The 27078-nt window shown below is 38.1% G+C and overlaps 2 protein-coding genes across 8 annotated transcripts; both read right to left on the minus strand.

The window, feature by feature from the left end:
* Positions 1-133: 133 nt before the first annotated feature.
* On the minus strand, positions 134-4598 carry GTF2A2 (general transcription factor IIA subunit 2). 2 transcript variants are annotated; one of them, XM_042803787.1, is made up of 5 exons: positions 4523-4598; positions 3914-4052; positions 3299-3403; positions 1873-1999; positions 134-447 (listed from the first exon to the last, which is right to left on the minus strand). In XM_042803787.1, the coding sequence occupies exons 2-5, from the start codon at positions 3983-3985 to the stop codon at positions 422-424; spliced, it is 330 nt and encodes a 109-aa protein (XP_042659721.1). In that variant the 5' UTR covers positions 3986-4052; positions 4523-4598; the 3' UTR covers positions 134-421. The 2 variants fall into 2 exon arrangements, with proteins under 2 accessions (XP_042659721.1, XP_032846029.1); XM_032990138.2 differs by lacking the exon at positions 4523-4598 and adding an exon at positions 4152-4507.
* Positions 4599-5075: 477 nt separating this feature from the next.
* BNIP2 (BCL2 interacting protein 2) lies at positions 5076-24846 on the minus strand. Of its 6 annotated transcripts, XM_032990133.2 has the most exons (13): positions 24727-24846; positions 20814-20949; positions 20191-20321; positions 19362-19429; positions 18080-18247; positions 16027-16203; positions 15284-15386; positions 14857-14988; positions 14194-14280; positions 13948-14046; positions 12448-12483; positions 9873-9917; positions 5076-8198 (listed from the first exon to the last, which is right to left on the minus strand). In XM_032990133.2, the coding sequence occupies exons 3-13, from the start codon at positions 20238-20240 to the stop codon at positions 8162-8164; spliced, it is 1002 nt and encodes a 333-aa protein (XP_032846024.1). In that variant the 5' UTR covers positions 20241-20321; positions 20814-20949; positions 24727-24846; the 3' UTR covers positions 5076-8161. The 6 variants fall into 6 exon arrangements, with proteins under 6 accessions (XP_032846024.1, XP_042659716.1, XP_042659718.1 ...); XM_042803782.1 differs by lacking the exon at positions 24727-24846 and having other exon boundaries at positions 20814-21967; XM_042803784.1 differs by lacking the exons at positions 12448-12483; positions 24727-24846 and having other exon boundaries at positions 20814-21966.
* Between the last annotated feature and the right edge of the window lie 2232 nt (positions 24847-27078).

A 27078-nucleotide genomic window follows, 5' to 3' on the forward strand; every position in this document is an offset into this window, starting at 1 on the left:
CATACTCAGAACCCTGTAACTAAAAGACCTTTGCATTTGCAATGTTACTCTAAACACGTTTAGACAATATTGGGAGAACATATTATATTAATGATTGTTTTTAAACAAAGTTTTCCAATGATCACTCATTCACAACTTTTTAAATAAAAGTTTATTACAGAAATTATTTGGAACAAAAAAGGCAACAGTATCTGTTGTAATAAAAAAAAAAAAAAAAAGTAACATTGTATTCATTCCCTATAAGGTGAACTGAAGAAATGCTACAGGTATTTCTTCCGCTGTCATTCTGTGATGCTCTCTACTATGAATTAACTCACATCTGCATCACAAGAATTAAGTATGAACACAGTCCCTTTCCATGCTTCTCTCCACAAAGTGCTGCATATTAACAGAAAATATTGCAGACAAACCACAGTTCTATTCATTCTGCAGTATTGGAACCAGTGTCTAGGAAAGAAAAAAAGGAGTGTAAGCAATACATACTCCTGCTACAGTTGAGCATCAAGAGAGCTAATACCATTCTCTAATACAGTCCCCAGGTTCAAAAGCACTGCCCAAGCATTTTAGAACATGTTCTGTGCCTACCCAATTCCTCCACTGTAGTTTATTATGCATTTTGAAATACATGCAAGAATGAGCATCATCTTCATAAAACAACTGAGAGCAATCCTCTGCTCTGAACTTTTGTCAGAAGCACCAATTAGCACCCATGCAACTTCTAGTATCATTACCATTACTGCTTTCTTATTCTTACAGCTATGGAAAAAATACATAACTTGGATAGGGAGAAAGACAAGCTAGTGTTTACTATGTTCCTTTAGTAGGTCAACTTCTTGGAGGAAAAAAAGGCCGTAATGCTAGTAACAACTTTAAATCACCCAGTTCTTTAAATCTTATCTGAATACTTTATCAAGAATGAAAACAATTAATACTTGGGAAGTTAGGCTTCATCTACTAGCTATAATAAGCACACAAAAAATAAACAGAGCAAGATTATATGCTTGGCTAACACCAGAAGCTGAACAAACAAATTCTGTCAACTCTTTAGAATTACGATTTGAAGTGACTACTGTAATCACGCCAGGATCAGGAAGCCATGAACAACCTGTTTCAGAGGTCTAGGGTATATTTAAATAAAGCCTTTTCCATTCTCAGTTCTTCCTTTCAGCATCACTCCCCAGGGATGAAACACGTGGCACCGTTTCACACATCTTGAGCAATACCCTGTCACACTGCTGTTTTAAAAGTTATAAACCAGACTGCCACAAAAGTCACTAAATGACTTTTTCCAGTAAAGAATTTCAAGCAACACTGACAGAAGTAATGCAGTCAAGTAGATATGGAACATAAACTCCCATAAGCAGTGTACATACAGTGGGCCTGTTGAACAATATATAAATCTTATGGTAGCAAATGCTAGCATAAACTTTTCATTTGCTTGGGTCCCCTACTATCAAATCCAGCAAACAATTGCTTAGACAGTTTTCTCAGACAATTGCTTGCTCAGACCAGTAAAAGACTGCTTGAATTCAATAAAACATGGTGCTTTTCTAACAAACGGGTTAGTACTAGAAAAATCAGCACACAGAAATTCAATTAATATTAGTTCCAACTTTCTAACTGCTCTAGTATGTACTTCCCAACAACAGGTGTACAGCAGTCTCTAACACATTCCTATTTCAGTGCTTATGAGTTACAGAAGCATCTAGCCTGATTTTGTTTCATTTCTCATCATATGTAAAATGGAGTACAGAGCCCTACTTCTGTCTGAATAATACACTCAATATAGCTTTAATCAGACATTTGGTCAAAACTTTCTAAAAATGATCAAGTCTTGTGTCTCAGCTTATTTATATCATATTCCATACTTACTTTTTCCATCACATGCTACAATTTTCACTTTATCCACTTTCACAAGTTCAGTGACCTCCCTAAATTCAACATCATTCAGTACAAATGTCCATACGTTGTCACAGAACCTGTATGTATTCAGAGACCCCTTTAAAAAGACAAGAGACATTTTCATGCATCCCAAAAGTAACAGAAAATACGATGTTTACTATCTACTGACCTAGCGTTTTCCATAAAGCCCGTGAACCTGCATGCATACAAACTCAGCAAGCAAGCACTTCTGAGGAAAACTGGAGTTTAAATGCCCTCCAGTGGTTGATATTTTCAAGTCCATGTAGTGACATTATAGTCTATCCACCGGGAAGCTTCATGGGTATGCTAAGAAGTTTTATAACTTATACTGTTTATAAAGAATCCGTATCAGAAAAGATTTCTTAAAGCATGGGCCATAAGAAAAATCAGTTACAGCAATGATCACAACAAGATATGAATTCTGCAACTGTTCAAATAAAAAATAATGACAAATCTGACCTATGGGACATAAAGGAGTATCCCTCACGTTTGATGTATTACTGAGGATCTTCCTATGTAAATCTTTGGCCTTTACCTTCACATATTTTAAACCTAATGCCTTTAACTTAAGGTCCAAGTAACTTTTTTATTTCTCCACTAAACACATTCTGAACAGTTTTGTATACCATGTTACATACACAAAGCATGTTAAGCATGTTAGAGAAAAGAAGGTATGTCCTTTTTAGGATATATATACACAGTATAAACGCTAAAATCTTAAGAGCTTGCTTCATTAACGCATTCTGCATAATCTGTAGTGGAAATATTAGGACATAAGTTATCAGGACAACCATTTTATTTTTGGTTTTGGTTTGGTTTTCCTCAAAATGACAATCAAGTTGATATTTAACAATCTGCTGACTGACATTAATTGGGGTGGCTGGCTGGGAAATTAAAAACAAATTTGTTTTTCTATGACACCTACAGAAAATAGCTACAAAATGATCCAGTGACTTGTGTAAGGACAGATCTACAACTCTCTAGTCTCTCTTCACATTATAGGTGTGGCTGAAAATCTGGCCTCATCTCACTTCTGCTAGGTACAACTAAGAGAAGCAAAAGTCTCCTTCCCCATTTGCAAGACAGAGGATTGATCGCAATGCTACTCATCAAAGCATTTCCCTCTTCTCCTTCCCCTGTTTTCACCTGCCCACCAGATCTATTTCTGATTTTAGCATTCCTTCAAAAGATCCCTGGCAGAATAAGATAACAAGCCTCACAACTGCATACAGAATATACATGTAAGCAACCATTATTTCAGAGTCAAAATGGACCTTCATATAGTTTTGCTTAGAGCAACCAGCTTTTAACAATGTTCTGCATCAACAGTGTGTTACTGTGCCTCATGAAGAACTTTTCTGTGTTGTCAGCTTACCCTGAAATTCACTCTGTTCCTGACTCGTTGTGCCAGTGCTGAATTTATAGCTTTATCGAACTGCAGTAGCACCTGAAGAGCCAGTTGAGGTGTGATTTGCTGTGACTAAAGTAGTTTAAAAAAAAAGAAAAGTTTGGAGTTGCTTCAAAGTAAACTCAAAAATGCAACGAATATTAAAAACATCAAAACAAATTTCACATGAAGCAGATCTCTAGAAAAACAATTTACAGAATCATTATGTTTCTGTGTTTAGTTCCTTTTTTCTATTTTAAATCTGAGAGAATAAATGACGAGTTAACAATTTTGTGTGCTACATAAAGGTTTCTTTTGAAAAATATTCACTGGAAACAGCTAGAAGAAGAAGAAATTGATTATAGTGTTCCAGATTAATCTGGCCTTTCACTGACTGGGCCACGGAACAGGGAATTATGCCACTTACATAAAACATTCTCCTTCACCTAGAATGTTACGAAAAAGACTTCCCACGTGAATGAAGTACCAATAGCTTTTGATTTCGATCAGTAAGCTTTCCAAATGTTGGCCACAAGTACCCCGATTCAGCAACCACAAAGCCATTTTAATAACTAACCTCCAGACCCTAAACCCCCCACACACCTGTATGAGCTCGTCCAGGCTCTCCTGGAGACTGTTCCCCAGCGTGGTGTTTCTGTACAGCTGATACGCCATGGTTTACGGAGACGGGCTGGGCACCTTCCCGATCATCCACGGCGCTGGGCGCCTGTTAAGTCCTCGCCTTCATTAAAAAAAAAAAAAAATCTAAAGCCCACAACAAAGCCCTTAAGGTACAATGCGCAGCAAAAGCAAACAGAATATTAAAAATAACTCTACGAACACGGAGGGACCATTAGGGGCGCTCAGAGCACAAGCGCCCGGCAGAAGGGCCGGGAAAGGCCGCCTTTGTGCCCGGCGGGCACGGCAGCAGCGCGCCGGGACGGGGCCGGCTTCGTCCACCGCCCCTTCGGCTCCCAAACCCAAACCCGTCCCCGTCCCCCCGCGTCGCGCTCAGGGGGGCCGGGACGGGCTTTTCAGGCAAGCGCTGGGAACCGGGCGCCCCCCCCCCCCCCCACCCGCCCGGAGGCCGCCCACGGGGACAGGTGCCGGTCGCAGCAGCACAGCCGCGGGACGGGGGATCCGCGCGGACAGCGCCGGGCCCGGCCCCGGGGCCCCGCTCGGGTCAGCCGCCTCCTGCGGGCCCAGCCTCACCCGCTGCCAGCGGCCGGAAGAGCTGAGGGCCCCGCCCGGCCGCCCACTGCCCCGGAAGCGGAACGGCGAGGGCGGCGGCGGGAGCCGCCGGTGCTGCGCGGAACTGCGCTCGCCTCCGCGGGAGCGGAGCGCCTGGGCCCGGAGGCGCCGGGGGAAGGGGCGGCTGCAGGGCCCGCGCCGGCGCGGCGCCCCCACACCCACAGAACACCGAGTGAGGGCTGCGAGGGGTTAGGGTTAAAAAAAGTACCTGTATTTCCTGTTGAGGTTTACCTATTTGAGTGGCTGAAATCTAGGCCCTCCTTAAGCAAAGAGCTTGACCCATTTTACTCTATACTCCAACCTGTACCGGCTGCCAAAAGCCTTTGAGATAGTCCGCTCCAGCTGTCTTCAAAATGATTGTTAAATTTCACTGCGACTCATGCACTGGCACCTACAATGCTTTGGGAACCAAATTTAAATTTCATGTTTTTAAGAGGGAGTTGGTGGTGCAAACAATCACAAGAGACTTCCCTATTATCAATATATTCCTAAGCAATACAACAAAACATGCAGACCTTTTCCAAAGGTGATTTATTCCATAGCATTTATTTTTTTTTTCCTAAGTTTCCCATAAGCATTAACAGCTAGCATGTGTTTATCACATTACTCCATGACACCTTGGAACAAACAGAAAACAGAAGCTCATTTAAAAAGGAAGGATCATAACATTCTTAAGAGGTAGGCAAAAAGTCTTGTACTTAGTTTTATATAAAAGGGGCAAAGGAAAATAGTCACATCTGTGAAGAATATTAATAGTAAATTTAAGCCAGTTATATCATCTGTGATTCACAACCTCTGTTTTTGCATGACTACTGCAGCTTCATTTTGTTAAACACTGCACGTTTCCCTTATTAAAGTTTACTGATACTGATAGACAATGTCTTAACCCTCTTATCTACCACTCAACTGGTAGACCACCCTACTACTAGGGCTTTTTTCAATAAAAACGCTTTGTTCAGATGACTGAATAAAAAACACTGCAGAACTGCAGAGCCAATGGAAAAGCAAGCATCTGTCTTCCGTTAATATTTTTTTGTAATTATTAACCTGGAATTGTGTCATAAATATTAACTAGCAGCTGAGCAAGCTAAAATAAGGAGCATGGTGACTTTTTGAAAACACTCCAGTAGCTTCACAGGTTATTTTCAATAACAGTAATAAAAAATCTGTATGTTTAAATCAGAATAATCTGAGCAGTTGAAATTGCAAAACTGAAAGATCCAGTTGGGCAAAGAATGGCTCTAATTCCACTGGTCTCAGTCATGCTTGAAGGGAATAATGAAAACACTGTAACATGACTGTAGCCTCTTCACAAATGCCCTTTTTTCCTGTTAGCTCAAAATAGGGAACAAGACGCAATAAGGGAAACAAGGTAGTTCAACTTAGAATTTTGAAGCTAGGAAAGCTGCAAAATCTGTCTTTCAGAATATGAATATTTAAATATTCCTTATATTTCAGAGTGCCACTCTGACTAAAACCAGGTATCCTTTGAAAGCATAATTAAAGCACTTATTTCAAGCATCTCCAACAATCGCTCAGTGAAACAAATCCCCTAGAGAATGACCTGCATCCACAAGGACTGAGTAAGAATTTTCAGTGAAAGCTTTGCAAGACTTCTGTGGTTACAAAAAGCATACAAACTATCATCCCTCTCCCCTCTGTTCATTGTATGAGACTTTTCTGAGGGAGACTGGAATGACTTGAGAATTAAAGTCGTCTCCAAAGACAACAGCTTTTGGTAAGAGATGCATTTAAGCCATCTCTCTGAATAATAAATACTGTATAAATCTGTAGGATACACAGACAAAAATTTGACACTGGAAGAAATACACATTCTTTTCACCAAGAAACTTACTACTTTGTGACAGATATAGTTTAGAAAGTGCCTATTCACAATGTAGCTCTATTATTTTCTGTTAGCTACAGACATTTTAGCAGATGACATCAAAGAAGCTGACATATGACTAGGCACCAATGCCACCCCTCCTCCCTGTGACACACTTCAAGGTAATTTCATAAAAGATTCCATTACCACCATGTAATTAATCTCTAAATCTGACACAAACTGTTGACAGGTTAAGCCATCATTAGGGCACTTAAGTGTGTGATGCAACAAACTTGCTGAAACATGCTAACAAATACAGGCTATATACTAATTGTGTGCAATTCAGAATATAACTACTGTTTCTCAGTACAGTGTTCCTTACAGCAAGAAGTACAATTCTTTACTTGTTAGCTGAAAATAAAGAAAAAAAATATGCTGAACTGCATTGGTAAGAACAAGGTTACATATTATTTTAACTAGTGCTAAGCTTTTTGGAACCAAAGAAAATCACCATTTTACCATCCCAGAACCTCAAAGACTTCGATCTGCTTCAGCACTAAATCCTTATACATCCCTCCCTATTACTTTCCAACACAACATGGCTTTGCCATCCTACATAGAATGTCAACAACATTCACACAATCTAGAGTCTACTCACGTTAGTTTTCAATGACACTTTCTTCAAAATATCTTTGCCACTGCTGAACGTTTATCCTGTTGTAGAAATCAATTTACAAAATGTCACATCCACACAGAGAGGCCACTGGCCCAAACACCTCTATTTCAGTTGTGCGCAGTAATAATAAAAGATAACTAACGACTTATTACCACATATATAAATTAATGACAGCTCCAAATCAAAGGTAAATTAGTGACTCATGAAATTATCTTTTCTTGACAGCGCTCAAACCATATCCTAGCAACATGAGTTTTACTTTTAGAAGGAAATGCCATTGAATGGTGAATTCCCTACGATACTACATCTTATCACAAAGTGATTCAGGTTTTAAAATAACTTTTATTTAAGTATGACATTCCAACTTTTCATGTTTTTAAATACTGAAATATATTAAATTATTTTATAGATTTAAAAAAGAAGATAAGTTTGCCAAAAAGTTACTCATTTGTGTTCAAGATAACTTTGGGACCTCTTCAGTTTTTGTAAATGTCTACCTCACCATTAAATGATGAGCTGCAAAAGGTCAGAAGGGAATAATTCTTTAGTACACCTGTTTCTCAAGCTGCTTATGTTTAGGGATAGAAAACTTGTGCTGTAAATTAATTTTTAAAAAAACTTATACTAGAGAAATAAACCATTTGGTAAGCACATACACATTTCCAAAAGAAATAGTACTGCTGCAGGATGAAACAGTAGAATCACTCAGCCACCAGGAAAGACAGTAACAATCCCATCATTTGATAATACAGCCTATACAGAGGACTGGCTACTCTCTACTGCACTATACACATAGGAAGCAACAAGACATAAAGAACTACAACCCTTTCACTAAGAATATGATTTTACTGAGAATACTTTTTTTTAATTAGGAAAAACTGAAATGAGATGATCAGAATGCTTAGTATGTAGCTTGAGACCCACACAGAATCAGTAAAAACCAGAAAGGCTTACAGGTTTGCATGTTCATACACACCGCACTGCGAAAGTATCAGAAGTAAACAGGCTGCAAGTGTCCAATTTACTGACTGGAACTTTACATTAATCTGGGTCAACATCGAAATTGAAGCAGGAGGTAAGACAGCTCCAAAGAAACTGTTCACATTTGTGTTCTGCTTTCAGAGCAAGATCCAAACCTGATGAAATGGATGCAAGACAACCTGTAATTAGCACTGCCTGTTGAAAGAGAACACCCTACACATCAATCTCATTGAAACTGTGATACAGAAACTACCATAACAGAAGTACCTAGATCTTGAGATGAAAGTCTCTGCATGGCAGACAAGCTCCCAGAGACATGCACAATTTGCCCTCACTTGACATGAATATGGTCTCAGTCCACACATGTATCATTAGAGACAGTAGATTAATTGTTAATTGGTAGTAAGTCCTGACCATGGAACTCTCTCTTGGCTGCTATTTATCATTGTCAGGTAATAATCTGGTTGAATGCAACCTTTTTTTTTTTTTTTTATACACGAGAACTGTATAACATTAACTTTTAATATAATTGAGAACTGCTATTTTTGAGATCAAGACAAAATTGTGAGTATAAAAACCAAAAGCGAAGATTTCATATATTTGCTACAATATTGTATTGTTTAATACCTGAATGGATTTATTTGCATGCACCTGTCCCTACAGGGAAATAGCAATGATTATCAAAAGATGTTACAAACTTTTACAACATATCACCCAGTGCATTACTGTTGCCCTGATAAGCTAGTTATTTGCTCAACACCACCTCTTACAGACACAAGTTTATTACCGTTGTAGGGAAGGAAAAAAACACCAACCTTTAAATCACCTTTCTGTTAAGCAAAATTAGTTCTGGTATCATGTGCCAAACTAAGATATTTCATCCACAAGGTAGCGTAAGACCCAGCCATCCCACTGAAACAATTGATATTATGACTAGAATATCTGTGTAACTCCCAAGCTTTACTGAGTATGTACCGAGTTCCTACTGATGATAACCAATATTCATCCAGGAAGAACTACAATGAACTCATTTCCTACTGGTAGCTGAGATAGCTTTGATTTACTGAAGCAGAATCTAACTTCACAACTTAAATTGAGAAAGGTCTGGTATCTTATTAGCCATTCAAACAGTTCAGCTTCTACTGGGGCTTAGGCTTAAATCCTTTGGCCAACAGACTGAAGTTCACAGAACTGCAGTCCTGCATTCTGAAAATGGACTAGAAGACACCAAAGCTCAAACTCACTCTAGTGAGGTAAATGAGTACTGCCTGTATTAGGTATGTGAACAAAAATAAGGATCTCCATACTTGTGAAAGACTACATTATGTGATTGTTAATATCCAAACAAATTAAGGTTTCTGTGACAACAAAGAAATGCACTTGACCATTTACAGCAAAACAGATTTATACAGTAACAACAAGTAACTTATGGCCTTGTCTACCTGCAAAGGAATTCTTTCAGCAGGTACACACAAGATATTGCTCAGTCATAAAAATATATATTATCTCTTTCCTTTAACATTTAGGTATATAAATATTTTACTGAAGAACATGCATCATTTAGATAAACAATTGCAAGAACATCCTCTGAAAACGTAGGGTTCTTTGACATTTAGCAGTATAAAATGATTACATAAACGTAGCTATTAAAGTCAAGACAAACCAATACAGCAGTAAGCAGTCCATTGTGTGCTAGTCCAAGGAAATTTAAGCACCTTTTGCAACAGGTTATATAATATATACACACATAGAGAATGCATTGTAAATGGAGCAAAAATAGCATCATTCCATCTGCATATTCTTCAGTCTTGTTTGGATTCCAAACTTACTGTTCACTTTTCTGCTCTTGTTTTCCATTCAGCTCTTGGTCAACTCTGCTTAGCAAAAAAAACAACAGTAAAATTAAAACTATGTTAAATAGTAGTTCAGTTTGATAGTTCATCTATTAAGCAAAAGCTATTCATCTTAGCAGGAAAACACAAAGTTTTTACATGGAAAAAGTTTTAGTAAGTAAATATTAAATTAAGATTTTCATTGAATGCAGTCAAAACAATGCCTGTTTTTATTTTAAAAAAAGCATCTATTTTCCTACCTCCCCCTATAAATTAATTAAAATTGTTAAGAAACTATTTAAATAACTGTAGCATTCAAAAAGCGCAAGTGAAGTTTGACTACAGAAGAAAAAATGCAGGTTCTGTGCTTTTATTAATGAATGCAAGCAGGAATGCAAGTTTACAGGTAACATGACAATACCGTCAAGCACTACTACTTTGAGTTCATCACTGCAGAATAAGCACAGAATTACCTTTAATGTTATAGCAATTAAGTCAAGAAGATAACAGCACTAGTTGAATCAACAAAAGTTAAGTGGCTCCTTAGCTACAAGACTTTTTTATTAAGTTCTAAAACGCTTGTGATTACACAGAAAAAATTCACCATCATGCTGCTAAAACTGGGTTAGTTTTTTTGTTGTTTTTGTTCCATTTGTTTTTCGGTTTTGTTGGGATTTTGGTTTTTTTGGTTTGTTTTTTTTTTTTTTTTAAATCTGCCTTCGGACTAGCAAACAAAATGTTGCTTTGCAGAAACCAGTGATGGTTGACAGTCCTGCATGAGGTACTTTTCCTCTTTAAGATTGTAGCTTGTCCTTACTATGTCTTCCAGAAAATAAGTTGTGCATGAAGGCAAATAAAACCCATAAAAAGGGGAGGCAAGAGGGTGGTTTGGTGTTTGTGATTTTTTTGTTTGTTTGTTTGTTTTTTCAGCTGTAAAAACTAAACCTAGTACATAATGATTCAATAGGCCTGGAACAGTGTTGCCTAGAAGCGACAGTCCTAGTTGAATACCTGTTCATTTGCACAGGGTGCAGCTGCAACTCATCCCTGTCCTTGCTGCAGTATCTTAGAAAAGCATGTTCTGACATGAGTTATAAAACTAATCATAGAAAGTCTAAGAAAATATGGCAACCTAATGCAAACAAGCTATGCATAAACATAAAGCTGACAACATAAATCTATGGAAGTGTATTGCAGTCTAGCTTCCAAAGTGACTAATACACATAGCCAAAAAATTCCTACTGCCATCCTCAGCAAACTTAGTAACTGCACTTCAACACACCTCCTTTCCCCCCATTGTAATAAATCATGTTTACAACTGCTTTCAACCCAATTGAATTCGCAGTATCAAATAGTGCCTGTGATCTCCCCTCCATACATAAATTTCACTTAGGAACATACCACTTTTTGTAAAAAGTGATGGTAGTGTAAGTGGCGATATCACCAGGAACACCAAAAAGTGCTTGCTGTACTGGAGATTAAGTTTTTACATTACTGTTTGAATGTGACAGGTTTGCATCCTGAATATGATGGGCCTCACAATAGAATTGGGCCAAATTATGCATGCTGGGGGGGAAAAAAAAAAAAAAAAAAAAAAAAAAAAAGGATCAAGCAGAACTGCTGTTCTATATGTACTAAAAGGGTTTCTTGAATTTGACAGGCTTAGTACTTCAGGTTACACACCACAAAATTATCAGTTCATTGGAATAATTCCTAGAAAATGTTCAACACTTGTCACTAGCTTTACCTGCTAGCCTTCAGAAATAATTTAAATTGCTTTTATTTTAATCTTTCAGTGTTCCTCTCTATGTCCATTACCCAATTTAGACAATAAGCCTCTCTCAATAGTTATGCACACACAGTGACAGTAATTAAAAAAGCAAAGTTAGTAGCAAAATCTTTCAGTACATTTGTTAGTGACAGTGGAAAAAATAATGTATCCATTCCAAAAATTTCATCAGCTGCTGGAATAGCTTGAATAGTTAGCAGAAGATTGAAAATTAACAAAATGAAAATCCAATGTTTATTAGCAAGGAACATAGGCATTGCAAATACAAACAGCACTAAAAATACTCATTTAGATTGCATCTGCGCAAGTTAATAACTAAAAAGGTAGTGAATACCAAAAATACAAAATACAAGATTCAATATTAGAGCCTTTTCCAGTTGCATCTCTGCTGATGCATAGCTACAGCTTAGCACCTAAACCCAGCTCTTCCTTCAGACATCACTTCTAGTTAGAAACAGTGAAATTAGATTTAATCAATTCATACAGAAGCACTACTTTTGCCTCTTGAAGATTCAGTTGAGAATCCTCATATTCCCTTAAAAGTGACTATCTCATGTAGTGGAGAATATTCACAAATATCTATTTAAACATCCAGGGTGAGTTCTTTTCGATGATATACTGTACTTGCAGGCAGTATAGTTACTTTCATGCATAAAAACTTCGCCACTAGTGCATGTTTATATTTACAAATGCTTATTCCTTTATGCAAGCCAATCAACTGGGAGTTAGTTGCAGTGCAAATTGTCTTATCTAGATGCAACCCTAATCAAAATATGAATATACCTTTTCTGTTTCTTTCTAAACTTTTCTTCTTCATACCTTGGTGAGGAAAAGTTTGATTTCAGTAAATATAACATATGAAGGCCAAATTCAACAGCAGCTGCAATCTGGTATTAGTGTCAATACAGTTTGTAGAAACATATCATGTTTTGAAACTGATATAATTAAGAAAAAATATATTGTACCTCTGACATTTGTAAGCATTAAACAAGCAGCATTAATATTTAGTTACTATGACATAACATACGAATTCAATACAACTTCGTGTACAGTATTAACATCCGTCACTAAAAGGTAAAGTCTGTATTTGTAACAGTTTGAAGCCAGATATAATCCTCCATAGAAGTCTGAGAACTAACTCCATAAGTCATCCGAATTCAGCCTTTGCAGAACAGTTAAAGGTTCACCAATACAGAAAGGAGTCTTTCAAGACTTGGAATGACAGTCTGAATATTCATAACACATCCCTCAAAAGCCACAGTAAAAAAAAAAAAAAATAGTCTAAAGCTAGCACAAGGCTGCTTCAGCATTGTCATACCTTTCCTCCCTGCACCCAAAAAACTGCATTTTCTCTATTTCATAATAAGTTAAATTGTGCAACTGATACCAGCTGAATGTTTACTGCAATAACCGGTCATTTGCAGGGGTGGAGGAGGGATTTGTCCAACATGGATGTGCCCTTCTGTTCACACAGTGAAACTGTGTCATCTTTCCTTATGGAGTTCCCAGTTTGTGATCACTTACTGTAATGCATACTCTGTAGGTTTTTTACATTTTACCCTCTAATAGGCTGATTAATTTATCATCAGATTTGTTAGTATTTTCAACTGGCTTTTCTAAGACCCAAGTTTATATTTTCTACTCTCTTACTGTACCCACAAATGCTACTGACAAAAGTCTTATCATCATCATGTTTGACAGCAGAGTTAAAATTTATATCTGGAGGGAAGGAAGAGAAGAAAACCAAGGACAATGATGCTGCCTTAACCTCTCCACCAAAGTAGTTTTAGAACTGTTATGGGTAGGGATTCAGTGTTTTTCCACCACAATTCTTTTAAATTATATCCCAACCCAACTGATATTTCACCACTTAACTTGTCCCACATGTTAGCATGAACACTGAAGATACTATAAGCAACTTCAGTATCAACATGCCCAGAACTTCTCACTCACAAGCCAGTTTAGTATATTAATGTGTAGAACAACTGGAATGAGGCTTTGTCTCTAGATGACTTAATTCACACCCCATAACTTGGTAATTACATAAGGCACTATCTGTGAAGAACCCTACACATTAACATTTTGATTAGCCATGCTACTGCATACCAAACTGTAGTTAGCAATGTGGTCAAACATGGATACTCCTCCTAGAGATAGTAATGATCTGAGTTAAATTAAATTTTATTAAATGCAAACTATTACATTCAAACCAATCACTGAATACAATAGATACTGGTTCTAAAACATGATCAGTGTAGAACATGTTTGAATAATAAAACGTACTGTTTTATGCATTCTGGGATGCCAACGTATTCCATGGGGATGAGTTCAGCTAGTTCTGCCAGGGTAAAGACATACCTAATTTTTTGGCTGAATTTTGAGCTGTGGAAGAACAAATGCAGGGTACAGTTACAACTTAAAAATTTTTCAGTAAGTCAACATTAAATCAGTGTTTGACGTACACAGTTGTTAGGATTACTTTTAAAACAACAAAAAAAAGGAAAAAAGAAATAGCTTCCAGAATATTACCTAATAAAAGGTTTTGTGATGGCCAGAAGTGTTCTGATGAACCAAGAAGGATGAACTATGATTAATGATTTCAGATTTTTCCTTAACCTGAAGAATTCAAACAGCGGACATAATTACTAGAACAAAAAGGCAGCATGACAACAAGGGTTTTTTTAATGTATAAAAAGTATGTTTTTGCAAGCACAACTGTCACATACATCCAGTATTCTGACACGCCATTATTAATTACCATCTGCCAGAAGAAAAAAAAAAATACCACACAACTGTATAGTCAAAATTTAAGATATAGTATCAGTTTGACAATGACAAGGGAGTAACATTCCAAAGAGAAGTTTCTTTGAATCTTTTTACATGACTAATGAAGTGGTTCATGAAGGACCCCCCTTACTACCTTACCATATTAATACATCCAGTTTTAAGGATGCAGTAACAGTATTAAATATTCTGACACTACAATTTTCACTAACAAAAAAAGCCCGAACAAACCAACCAGGCATGCCTGTATCATTATTCCACATTGTCTAACCTAGAAAGAGGTTTTCGATACACAGAGCAATTTGCTGCATTAAATCTTAACCAGCAGGTACCAGACACCACAGCAAACAGCAGTTTTTCCTAAATGAGCATGTGGATACTGTAATAAAATACTGCAGTGCTTCTTACCTTCTATCAATTTGCTGGTAACATTTCCTAAGCCAACTTAAACTTGGCATTTTTCTCCGTGTTGTTGCACCATTCAGATAAACTATCATATAGTTCTCTGCTACTAACAGCTCTAAAGTGCCAATTACATACCTGCAGAGACAAGCAAAGAAAACTTTAAAGTGAAGATCGGTGGATATTAAAGTAATTCCTAGCAGTGCTCAAACATATTTAAAAAATACAGAGTTGGCAACAGCATTGAGCAACATCTAAAAATGATTTTTCTCCTTCCCCTGGAAGCAGATGTAGTTGCTCTTCTATTTGTCACCTTTCCCTCATCTGAAATATAAAAAGCTTCATTAAAACAAGAGAAGTAATTACCCTTACATTAAAATGCAGTTTCACAGTGTTAAGTTAAGACAGTATTCAGAGGCAGATGATGACTTACTTAAATAGATTGTCCATTAGGTATCTGTAGTTAGGCTGGCTGCTTTCAGGCATAAAACAAACTGCAAACACAACAATGGCATTTAGCCCATCACCATAATAACCTAAAGACAAAGAAAAAAGCATCAGTAGGGACAAAGGTGACCACACACTGGTTACATTTACATGAAGTCAAGCATATTCAGCAAGATTTTTCATTATTTACCTTAAGAGACCTACAAACATCTACTCTATATGGACAGATTCATACAGTTACAGGAAATACCAAGATTTCTTTTTCAAGTTTGTCTAATTCTACAGAAAAAGTTGAAGTTGATGTAAATCAAATGCTGAACTGACAATCAACATCTCAGTATGTTTAATAACATTTTATATGGTCAACTTTTCTTCTAACCTGAACTCCACAGACCGCTGGGAAGTCATTAAATTGATTTATGCCTTAGTAGATCTGTAGTTAATGCTTTCAGCACTCTTAAAAACAAGAAATTATACTGGTAGCACTGACACTGTAGAACAGGTAAGTACATACTACATATGTGCATGTTAGTAGCTTCATCTGAACATGTGTACACTTTGGAATTTTAGTTTAACAGGGAAAAATATTAAATTAACTGTATGCCTTCATACTGAAACAAATGAATCATCACATGAGTGTTTATGACCAAAGCCCTTCCTGTGCTACCCCAACTCAGCTTAAGGAAGTAGTTTCTCAACAGTTCTGCTCAGCACATCGCTAATCCTTACCACCATGACTGATAACTTTCTTATATGGTTCAATTGCCTTCATGTCCACCCTATGGTCTTGTTCTCCAATCCTAAACATTCGCCAGCGTCGATCATCATCTTTCTCCTCCGCTGCAGTGTATTCAGTAAGTGATCCTTTCCTAATTACATCAGTAGTTTTTGGTTTTGGAAGATCATCTGCCAAAGTTAAAAGATGTTCAAGATCCATTATGAATACTTTGTATAGTGACAATCAATTACAACACTGGTTAACCACTTTGCTATCTAATTATTTTAATATTCTTTATCCAGTCAGACATATCATTCCTTCAGTCATTACAAAATAGGATCCCATGAGTGTCATATTTTATCAAAATATTCTCTTGTCAGTTATCTGTTGACTATAATTTTCTGTGTTAAAGTACAGGACAAATTTCCATTAATGTAGGAAGCCCATTTAATTGTAGGCTTTCAGAACACAGACCTTCGTTAATCTCACCAAAATAGACAAAGTGGTTAACTTCAATTATAATTACACAGGTTGCTTGATCACAGATTTACATAAAAGCATGATTTAAAACATTGACAGTACCTTGCAAGCAGACATGCAAGCAAATCTATTAGAAATCAAATCTAATTCACATGTGTGCAATCAATACATATGAAATTTATGCTAACAGCAATCTAAAACAATTTCTTCCAATTAAGTTGATTCTTGACTTTGTTACATAGACCTTACCCAAAGCGAGAAAAACCTACTGCAAGTTAGTTGTCTGTTCCCAAGACAAAGCTGTTAATTGAAACTATCCTTCCAGGAAAATGAAGGCAGCAGCATTAAAGGAAGAAAAGACAGAGACCCTTTTCAGCCACTTTTAAAAACAAGGCACAAACATCCGGAACACTTCCTTTGCATCATTGTAAAACTAACCCTAAATACCAGTTCTTTTTCACTAAAAAAATGCAAATGCTTTTACACAGGTAAACACAGTCTCTTATGAAAACTTCACCTCCAGTATGTCGTCAGCTATTAAAAAATAAAAAAACACCTTATCCTAAAGAGTGTTTCCTTATCCATTTATAAGCTATCTTGGAATGAAGAACAGGTAGTGTTTCATACATATCAGTGAAAAGAAAGTTTCCTGTTTACTCAGGAATTAAAATTATTTTATTTCCAGAATAAAATAAGAGATTTTACATATTTACTTATTAGAGACATTCTTAAGTTTCACGAAGTTTACAGAAGTTAAAGACTCCAACTGCTTGACCAACACAACAGTTCTTGGCTTACACAAAAAGGCCTTAAAACAAGATTAAACTAAAGTTTAAAACTTGTTCTTTAACTCATACACAGAACTTTTTTGCCCCAAATACAATTTGCTAGAATCTCTAGGTTTTGCCTATAAGAATGAAGCAACTATTAATTTCTTAAAATTAAGAGCGTTAATAGTGTGGCTATAGCTAAACTAACTTCCTTTGAAGTAATTTCAGAGTTCTTTGACACAAAAGAGGATCTTCTACCTCCAGTCAATCCAGAAAGCTCGTAAACTCTAAGGCTACTGACCTTTTGCCATTCTCACAACAATATGATATGAGATCAGATGCTATTCTATCTTTAAAAATAACATTCAGACCTCTTTAAATACAACAGCTTGCAATTCCTCAATTTCTTACTAGCTAGTCAATAACCTACATCCCTATATGTGGTTCACCTCTATTTAAAACTGATCTACAATACATGTGAAACACCTTAGATATTTTCATTTCCCCGAGGTTGACTCCTTCAAATATACTGCAACACAGAGGATTTTCCATAGCTTCAGGTCTTACATGTGTTTAATGACCTTCACCTAAGTTTATTTGGAGTTACAGCTATTATGTTGCTTGTTTACTAATCAGTCAAGGTCTGATTTGCTCTTTGAGAAGTCATTGTGCCTATTTCCAATTTCTAATTTAATCACTCCCTTTACCTTTTTCCTCTTGTAATACTGAGTCATAGTTATTTCCCACCTGAAGACCTGTTGATCTGCACATAGAAATATTGTAGGGCATCAGACAAAAGCAACAAAATACTTACCCTCCCATTCAAACTCATTGCTGTTTTCTGAAGGAGTATCTAAATCATCCAAATCAATCTCTCCACTCTCATCCAAGTCATCAGACAAAATAGATTCCTCACTGTGATCCAAAGTTAAGCTAATATCTGGAGCCATTAGTTTCTTCCTCACTTTGGTTCCATTAACCTCTGTATTTAAAAAAGCAAATTATTTCTTTTCAAAGCTAAAGCAAGTTTAGATAAGCATATTAACAAAACAAGAGAAGTGTTTTCTCAAAATGTATTATAAGTTAATGCCCATAATTTAAACAATGTATCTTTGGAATAAATTAAACACAGGGTGAAAAGAACAGCACTTAGAAGTCAAAGTTCTGAAGTCCTCAAGACCATTAAGTTTACCTGATTGCATACACACTATGACCACAGTGGTAGACCACCATACACCCTACAGATGAAAAGCCTGTAACGCTGCTGCCACCACCTAAGCAACTATTACCCACAGTAGCTACATCAAAGCATAACACAAATTGTTCTAGATATTATACTAAGTAAGTCTTGCAAATAATGCAATAGAATCATGTCCCTAGCCCTTGTTTTCGTTAGGTATTGGTAATATCATAACCGTCTTCGGTAAAATAAAAAATAATATCCAAGTTGGAGGAAAAAAAAAAAGCTGCTGAAAGATAACAGTGAGGACAAAAAATTAAGGAAACTGTTAGATGAATACAAAGCACAAGGACAGCAGGCGAAAACAGGAAATAAAATGACTGATTCAACTCTGGAAATGCCACCACTAAAACAGACTGACAAGATCCAAAAATTTTAAACATTAACCCCCCCCCCCATCTGTATTATTTCCCCTCTGACCACTCAGACAAGAAACACTCTTGAAAGGCCACAAAGGTCTGAAATTTGGAGGGAAACTAGGGGAGGTTCTAACTGATGCACAGAAGCCAAATAATGAACCAAGATTTTAAGACAGGTCAGAAGTGAGTGCAATAATTAACTTTTGTCCAATATTGCCTGGATAGCTCTGTACACAGGGAGGATGAAGAGTATCGTATTTTATTCCAAACCCCTTTTCTTTCTAGACAAGATGTTTATAGTGTCCTTTGCATACAAAAATGCCATTTGAATACAAAAACAGTGTTTTGAATTCTGTTTCCTCAAGCCTGACTCCAAAAAAAACCCAACAAACCACCAACCCAACCCCCCCCAAAAAACCACCCTAAAACATAATGGAGCTTTCAAACAGCCATCTAAATAGGAAGCAGTCAGCTTGACTGGAATGGAATGTTCTTACCAGCTTCACCTTCTGCTCCAGCTGCAGCCAATATATCTGACTCAACTGGATCATCCTCTGGCAGGGGCCTGGTGCACAAAAGAGAAACTACTGTTACAAAACTTTCTTTTTCTTTCTTAGCCAGCTAAATGCCAAATAATTAGATTTACGCACTGCTAAAAAAAAAATCCACCATGGGATAGTACTGAACTAAATTTACTTGTAGCCTAAGTTCAAACTTTCAGAAAACAAAGCACCAAAGTAGCAGAAAATTCTTTTACAGGATTCAAGTAACCATCTGTTGATGTGACAAATGTCAAAATACTGGTTGCTACTAGCTTGTGTCACCCTTAAGAAAACTTGTCATACTCTTGACAAAATTTGACATTAAATACATTACAGAAGTAATTTTGTCATGCTATTATAGAATGCCTCTGAAGTCAACTGATTTAGTTTCTTTGGGGGCCCAAGTATCACTAGCAGTCTCAACTGTTAAAAATTTTGCTGAGAAATGTTGTTTAATGTAAAATTTGGGCCTTCAGACACTGGTAATAATACGCAAACCACATAGCTGCAAAATATTACCATAGAAAACAAAGCCAAACTTAAAATTTTCACTTCAGTAACACTGGAAACTTAACCAGTGGCATTTCTGTATTATTTAACGTACACATTAACATGAAGTAATCCCTTTCCAGACCATCAAGAAACATGCCACGAAATCTTTTCAAGACTAGTATATTAATGGAAATCACTTCAAGATTATTACTGTGTTAGCTCACCAGGAAGATAAAGAGACAGCTTATTCTGAATGTTATGCATTTGATTTGAATTTAAAAAAATTTAAAACCTTGGAAAATCTTCATCTTGCCATTCTTCCTTAAACTCAACACCTTCCATTCTCCAGCCAACTTGAATTGTTAAGAGAGATTCCTGATCAGCCAGAACCTCTTGTCTTCAGGACAGTGGGCTAAAGAGCAGCTGCAGGAACATAACAGATCATGCTAGGTCAATACTATTTTAATTCCTATACTTGCAACACATCCTTTTACTTATCACCAAGTTGAGGTATTATGCAGGAAATAAAAAACAAACCAAAACAAAACCAGGGAAAAGTATGTGGTTTGTTTCCATTTTGTTGATTTCTTTTTTCCCCATAAAAAACTGCATATGGAATGGTTTATCATACAGTCATTTAAGTTGGAAGGGATCTCACGCAGCCCAATTCCCCACTCAAGCAGGATCAACCTCTCAGTTAAAATCAAGGCTCAGAGCAACCTGATCTATCACTTAGAATTACACCAGTTCAATCCAAACTGTAAGAAACCTGACATCTCTCTAGATTCTATAGTTGTATATTTGGAGGGGGGAAGTCCAAACTAAAATACAATGCATTTCTAAAAAAGAACAAACAAAAACAAACCTACAAGCACTTTAATGATAGCTATTTCAGAAAGTTTTCAGAGAACTCACCCTGGGATGTGCAAGTCAAGCTGTGTTTTTTCAGGCTCACCCATCACCAGCAACAAGGAATCCTCAATAATGGAACATAATAAACCATTCTACTGACATGTAAGTCCAAGCCACTTGACTCTTGGCGGTGTTGGCTCTAAAGATTGGGAGGAACAAGCAAACTTATCAGTGAAGATGGTAAGAAAATCAGCACTAACCAAAACAGAAAATGGTATTTTTAAGTGCAAAGCAGAAATCACAGAACACCAGTAAGTACAAGGTTTGACTGCAATCATATTGCTAATTAAGCCCGAGACAATTTTTTACATGAATATAAAGAAACAAGTCACCCTTACTGTTCTATGGGATCACCTTTCATGACAGATCGCAATTTCCTTTCTCCTGACTTGATTACAATCACAGACTGATTTTAAAACATCTGGCAATGCTTAAAGCTATACTATACAAGCTGATTAATAAATACATTTTAGAAGACTGATTTCTTGTAAAACTGCAGTACCAAGACAAATTAAATACTAATAACCAAAATTTAAGCTTATTTTACTGACATTTCTCTGCTTCCCTCACCCAGAAAATTTAAATAAAATTTCTAGAAGGTAGCAATCCAGTTCCTCTTAAGGGTCAGACTCTTCTTGTTTGAACTGTTCAGCCCCTGCACTGCTCAGGGGCTGGCAGTATGTGCCTGTGCAATCTCTAAGAAGTTGCCCCCAGCAACTGTCATCCCAGCTCTCCCTCTATTTGTCCTTTTTGACTAATGCTGTTCGGAGCAGTTTTCTCCTGCTTGCATCATATGACTTCCCTCATGAAACATGTCCTCTTTTTCAGTAAGATGATGATATTCTCAGCATACAGTTAGTTTGTCCTTCGTGCTAACCTGCTGAGTGTTTGCAACATTAAATTTAAGTATTTGTTTGGAGATAAGATCACATTGCGATTAGTAGTAATAGTGAATACATGCACAGTTCTTGATGCATTTGTTTCAGGACGCTGAGATGAAGCACAAGAAGTTTCACAAGGTACCCTACATTGTCAAGAGAATACAGTGGTTACAACCAGTATGGAACAGAACATCTGATGCAAATACACAGTTCACTGTAAACAAACAGACACTAAACCTAAAGGAAAATCTGAACTGATGACAGGCACAGATGAAGAAATTAAGAAAACTGACAATAAACAACAAACACACATACCCCACCACAAACCAACCCTATCACTGTGCTGGTAGCTAGAAGATGCTACTCTTAAGCTTGGCTGCACTGCGTTCACAATACAGTTCCCACAAGCCAGGATGAAGTAGGGTTTTGCTCCAAGACTTTAACAGTCTTCTCACTGCAATTCTGAAGAGTACCAAGCACCAAGTAACATCTATTAATTTCAGATGTACAGTGTTTCAGTGCAGAAGCAATTCCTACCAGCATGTATTTCATTACACTGAAATAAACTTGATACACTAAGCCAGGCAGAGTTTAAAAGTTACTCAGGCTGTAATCAAAGTTTAAGACACTTTTACAAAACACTTCTCACATTACTTACAGATTTCTCACTAGCAACTTCTCATTAAGGCAGATTTGAAAGCAATCATTCACTGAATAGCACTTAATATAACTGCAAACAACTTGCAAGGCAAGTTCCAAGTTCAGCATCAGATAAGCTTGAATTCAGGTTTTCAGCCTCCTACTTAATATGCAGAATAGACAGTTGGATGCTCCAACTTAAAGTTTCATGTACAAAAGCACTATAATTTGTCAATTGGAAGAATGAGAAATTAAGGAGGAAGTATAATCTCAGGTAAATTAGAAGAGTGCTGACTTCAAAGTTAACTACTGAATACTTTTACAACACTAGCATAACTGCTTACAAAGCAGGGAGAAAAAAAAAAAAATCTATTTCTGCTCATTCAAATTAAACCAGACTTTAGAATAGTCTTCCTACAGCTGCTGTGGTAGTGCTGACATCTTCTGGTTTTACTATGCCAAAGTCTCTTTACAAAGTTTGTAAATCAAAGATCTAAAAGTTTAACTTGGAAATGTAATCTATTGTAATAACTCAAGTATTTATTAGTCACATAGAAGAAAAGCAATTAATTTCTAACTGATCCTACCATTCTCCATAGCCAACTCAAAAAGACATGGTTCCTGGGAACAGCAAACCTGATTTTTACTCTCTGTCGCTCATTACTTTCCATTTTACTTAAAGAAATAGAATTGCAAGACTGGGAGCTATCTAAAGGTCTGAAACTTCAACACACAAAACATCTGGATGCAGGATTGCCATATGATTCTGCTCTCTTTCTGGAACCACTGGACTTTGGTGCTCAACAATGTCTTTTCAAGTATCTCAACAGGCAAGTTAGGACATTACAAAAAGAAAAATAACAAGTGAACATATCACTAAAACTTACTACTCTTCCACTATAAATTGTCATTTTTAACAATTTAGTTTACAGATACTCTAATCTGTCCCAGATACTGAAAAAAGAAAAAAGACAACAGAATGCATGAGATTAACTTAATGAATAAGTTTAAGACCCCTTGCAAATAATATTTTTTAGGTTTTCACCCGCATTCTTGGAAGGATACACAAATAAGTAGGAGTTATGCATTTATATGGTCATATCTGTCTATCCAATACAAAGACCCATATTCAGCCCTTGGTCAGCACCTCAGTGTTTGAAGTAGAATAAACAAAAAGTTTATTTTACAAGACAGTTGCAATGATGAGCACACTATTGAACTATGTACCCGATCAGCAAAGAACAGAGTGCTGTTTCCATCTCAGAAAGTCAAAATCAACTTCAAAAAAAGGTTAGCCTACTTTTTCTACATTTCACCTTCACCATTTCAACAGAAACGTCAACTGAGCATCAGTTAAGTGAATTGAAGAGGTGCCTTTAAAAATATTTTTCACATTTGATTTTACAGCAAAACACAAGTCAGGAACAGATATATTTTCTGGTAGACACATCCACATGGTACAGCTCACTGTGATTTCTAAATGTTTTTATAACCTCCTTGTTTTTCAGAATGTGGCCACGCTAGCTATGACCCCAGGAAACATTTCTCAGCTCTGAACACAGACATCCAAACTTTATCACTCAGAAGTTTACACAGAGGTAATGCAAGAACTTTTATTAGTAACAAGTCAATTCTTCATCTCCTTTTACTCCTTTCTCTCAGCATCTAAGCAGGGAGAAATCAGTCAAATAAAAGACAAAACTTTGGAAAACACTCTTGCTTTCATGTCTGAAGATACTACCTTAAACACTATTCAGAGCAACAGAAGAATCTGCATTTCTAAATCACCGAGATTCATTTGAAGGTAAATACTAATTTACCAAGCAAGAATCGAGAAGAACTTATACCCTACCTAAGTACAATCAATATTCCTTTGTAAAATTTAAACACGCGTACAAGTTAACCGGAGGTAGTTACTACTATATATTAGCAGCTGGAAAGAAGCAGGAACTAAAATAAAAAGCAGTAGAAAGCAACTAGCTCTGTGCCACGGCTCCACCGCGCATTTGTTAAATCTACATCGGGGAAAGTTACTCCGCTCACCCCCCCTCTCCCCCAGCCACGCAAGAGAAAACCAGTCTCCGTGGCTCCAGACACCCCGCCGGCGCCACCAGTGAGACCGGGGCCGATGCCCGGGTGCGACCGCCCGGCCGGGGCCGGGACCGCCGAGCGCAGCCGTTACGCGCTCGGAGCCGTTCCCGCCGCCGCCGCCGCCGCCAGAGCGAGGCCACCCGGCAGCGGCCCTCCGGCCCGAGGCGCGGGCGAGCCCCGCCACCCCTCGCCCACCGGCGGGAGGCCGGGCCGCGGCCCCGCCCTACGCCCGCACCGCCCGGCCGGGCTGCACCCAACGGCGTGAGGCTCGCGGCTCGCCATTACCGCCCCTCCCGCGGCCGTACCTGGCGGAAGGGGGGGGGGGGGGGGAGGGAAGGAGGAACGGAGACCGGGCAGGCCGGGCCGCACCGCGGAAAGGCCCCGCTCCCCTGCGCGCCTCCGCTCACCCGGAAGCGCATAGGCCACCGGAGTCACGTGATAGCCCCGCGCCGCAGGGGGCCGGCCCGCGCGCGCGCGCAGTAACGCCACCGCTGCTGCCAGCCGCCCCCTCCGCCCAGTTGGCACGTGCGCAGTCTCTCCGGGCGCGGGGCGGGGTGGCGCTCGTGCCGCTCTGAGGGGCGGTTTTGGGCCCGCTGCCGGTCCCGCTGCCCACCACCCGGGGACGCGGTGAGGCTGAGGCGTATGGCCCAGGCCGCCACCAGCCAGAGGCGATTAGCGGCGCTGCGGCTGCCCCTGGGCACGGACAGCTCCCTCCCCCGCTGCCCGGCCTGCCGGGGCAGCCGCCTGCCGCGGGAACGGTAACCGAGAGGTCAAGTCCTGGGACGCAGAGTGGAAAATAGCAAGTCCACTCACCGAGTTCCATGCGTTAGTGTGCTGTGGCGGATACTTCAGGCGCTCAGGAGGGTATGAGATGACTGTCAGAAATAAGAGTGGAACCTTCTTCATGAGGAAAAAGAGAACAGATAATACTATATACCAGTGAGGCCACGATGGCAGAGTTACTGCACGAAAATAATGAATCTCCACATCATTTGAAACTACAATTTCAGCTGCATAAATACAGCACCCAAAATACCATCCTTTATAATGTAATGTAGTGGTATTATATACAAACAACAGAAGCACAGGAAGTTGAGACAAATCTCATTTTCATCTTTTTCACATACCTAAGAACGGCAATGGTAGTCAGCGTTACTAGGAGGAGATAAAGATGGAAGGAGGGTTTTGGCTAAGGTTTAGAACTTGCCACTAACACACTGTTATAATACAGAGACAGCTACTAGCTTGATCATAGCTAATCACTCACAGCTAATCTATTGCCCAAAGGTGAATGATGCAACAATAGCAACAAAGTTTGTTTTATTGTGGCTACTGAAGGGACTTGGAATAAATGTCACAGAGTGGAGAGAAAGTGTGGAAGGAATTAAAAAGTGATGTAAGGGGGAACAAAATGAAGAGGAAAACATGAGAAAGAAAAACCCCGCTACAGAAGAACAGCAAGCACAGGCACCCCCAACCAGCAAGGATAAAATCTACGGATAACAGGAAAAAAAGCAATTATTAAGGTAAATTAATTAGAGCATTGAAAATATAAAGAATTAGTATCATGCACAGCAAGTAGCCTGAGGCCTGTAGGCTGTATGGTTATAAGTTACATATTGTTACAAGTTTATCAGATAATAGTTAGACATTTAAAGCAAGAGCTAGCTTAAGTATAAAGGAGTATATAACTACTGGTAAGAGAAATACAGTAAAACTGTGAGGTGAAAAAGCAAAAGGGAAAAAATACCATATCCTGCCACCTTTGTTGTGTCACTGTTTGTTGTCTGTGAAAGAATGGAACAAGAAGGTGACCAAATGCTCCATTTTTAAGGACATTATAGTTTCCTGTCCGCTCCCAGCTGCACACTAATCTTACTGTTACTAGTGTACCTACTTTGGAACTGCCTATGCCTGTAGCACCCCTGCTTTTATTAATGAAGATCTGATTATGTGACTTTTGTGATCAGTTTGTAAGGCACTTGCCTAGGTATTAGAGGCTGAATGGCAAGAGATCTCAGCCTGCTAACTCAAAGTATCTGTGAACTGTTGGAATTATTCCAGAATGAGCTGGGTGCAACTGAGCTCTAAAGATCAAGGATGTGTGTGATTCCTAGAGGGGCACATTGCATTACAGAAAAGAGAAGTTCCCTTTTATGGGCTGCTCAGTTGACATGATCAAGACTTATCTATTAGTTTGATGGCTGAACACCCCTTATTTTATCAGCAAACTTAAGTTTGAAAAATGTCTGAGTACAGATTTTGAATCACTACTGTTCTATTCTGGTTTAGATAAAGTAGAAAATGAGATTAAATTATGCTGTAGAGAATCATTTTATTACCCAGTAGGTAATCTTCCTTGTGTTTCAACAGAGCAGTAATAAGTAAAGGGCCACCATGACTGACTTATTAAATTAAAAGGTGGAAAGTTTTCCAGAAGATTAATGTGTTAAGAAAAATTGTCTGATACTAAATTCTTCTAGTGCTTTTCTAAGTGTGCTTCAGTTGTTGATAAAGTCAAAACTGTCTTCAAAATGCACCAGTGCCCAGTGTCATTGCAAAGTTGTGCAATTTCCCATCTCTTACACTGGGTGGCACAATATAGCTGGAAATCTATCAAGTGTTCAAATACATCCTGGAAAACAAGCAAACAAGAG

The sequence above is a fragment of the Tyto alba genome, unplaced genomic scaffold, assembly GCF_018691265.1.
Source record: "Tyto alba isolate M040663 unplaced genomic scaffold, T.alba_DEE_v4.0 Super-Scaffold_41, whole genome shotgun sequence".
Classification (NCBI taxonomy): domain Eukaryota; kingdom Metazoa; phylum Chordata; class Aves; order Strigiformes; family Tytonidae; genus Tyto; species Tyto alba.

What these genes read in the sequence shown, in the direction of transcription:
- GTF2A2 (XM_042803787.1), bottom strand. Translation starts at nt 3,985, where the DNA reads ATGGCGTATCAGCTGTACAGAAACACCACGCTGGGGAACAGTCTCCAG. An exon ending in GCCTGGACGAGCTCATACAG is followed by an intron (nt 3,404 to 3,913) that starts GTGTGTGGGGGG and finishes AAACTACTTTAG; the next exon opens with TCACAGCAAATCACACCTCA. An exon ending in GGAACAGAGTGAATTTCAGG is followed by an intron (nt 2,000 to 3,298) that starts GTAAGCTGACAA and finishes GTCTTTTTAAAG; the next exon opens with GGGTCTCTGAATACATACAG.
- BNIP2 (XM_032990133.2), bottom strand. Translation starts at nt 20,240, where the DNA reads ATGGAAGGTGTTGAGTTTAAGGAAGAATGGCAAGATGAAGATTTTCCA. An exon ending in TTTAGAAAGAAACAGAAAAG is followed by an intron (nt 9,918 to 12,447) that starts GTATATTCATAT and finishes TTTGCTAAGCAG; the next exon opens with AGTTGACCAAGAGCTGAATG. An exon ending in CAAGAGCAGAAAAGTGAACA is followed by an intron (nt 8,199 to 9,872) that starts GTAAGTTTGGAA and finishes CCATTTCATCAG; the next exon opens with GTTTGGATCTTGCTCTGAAA.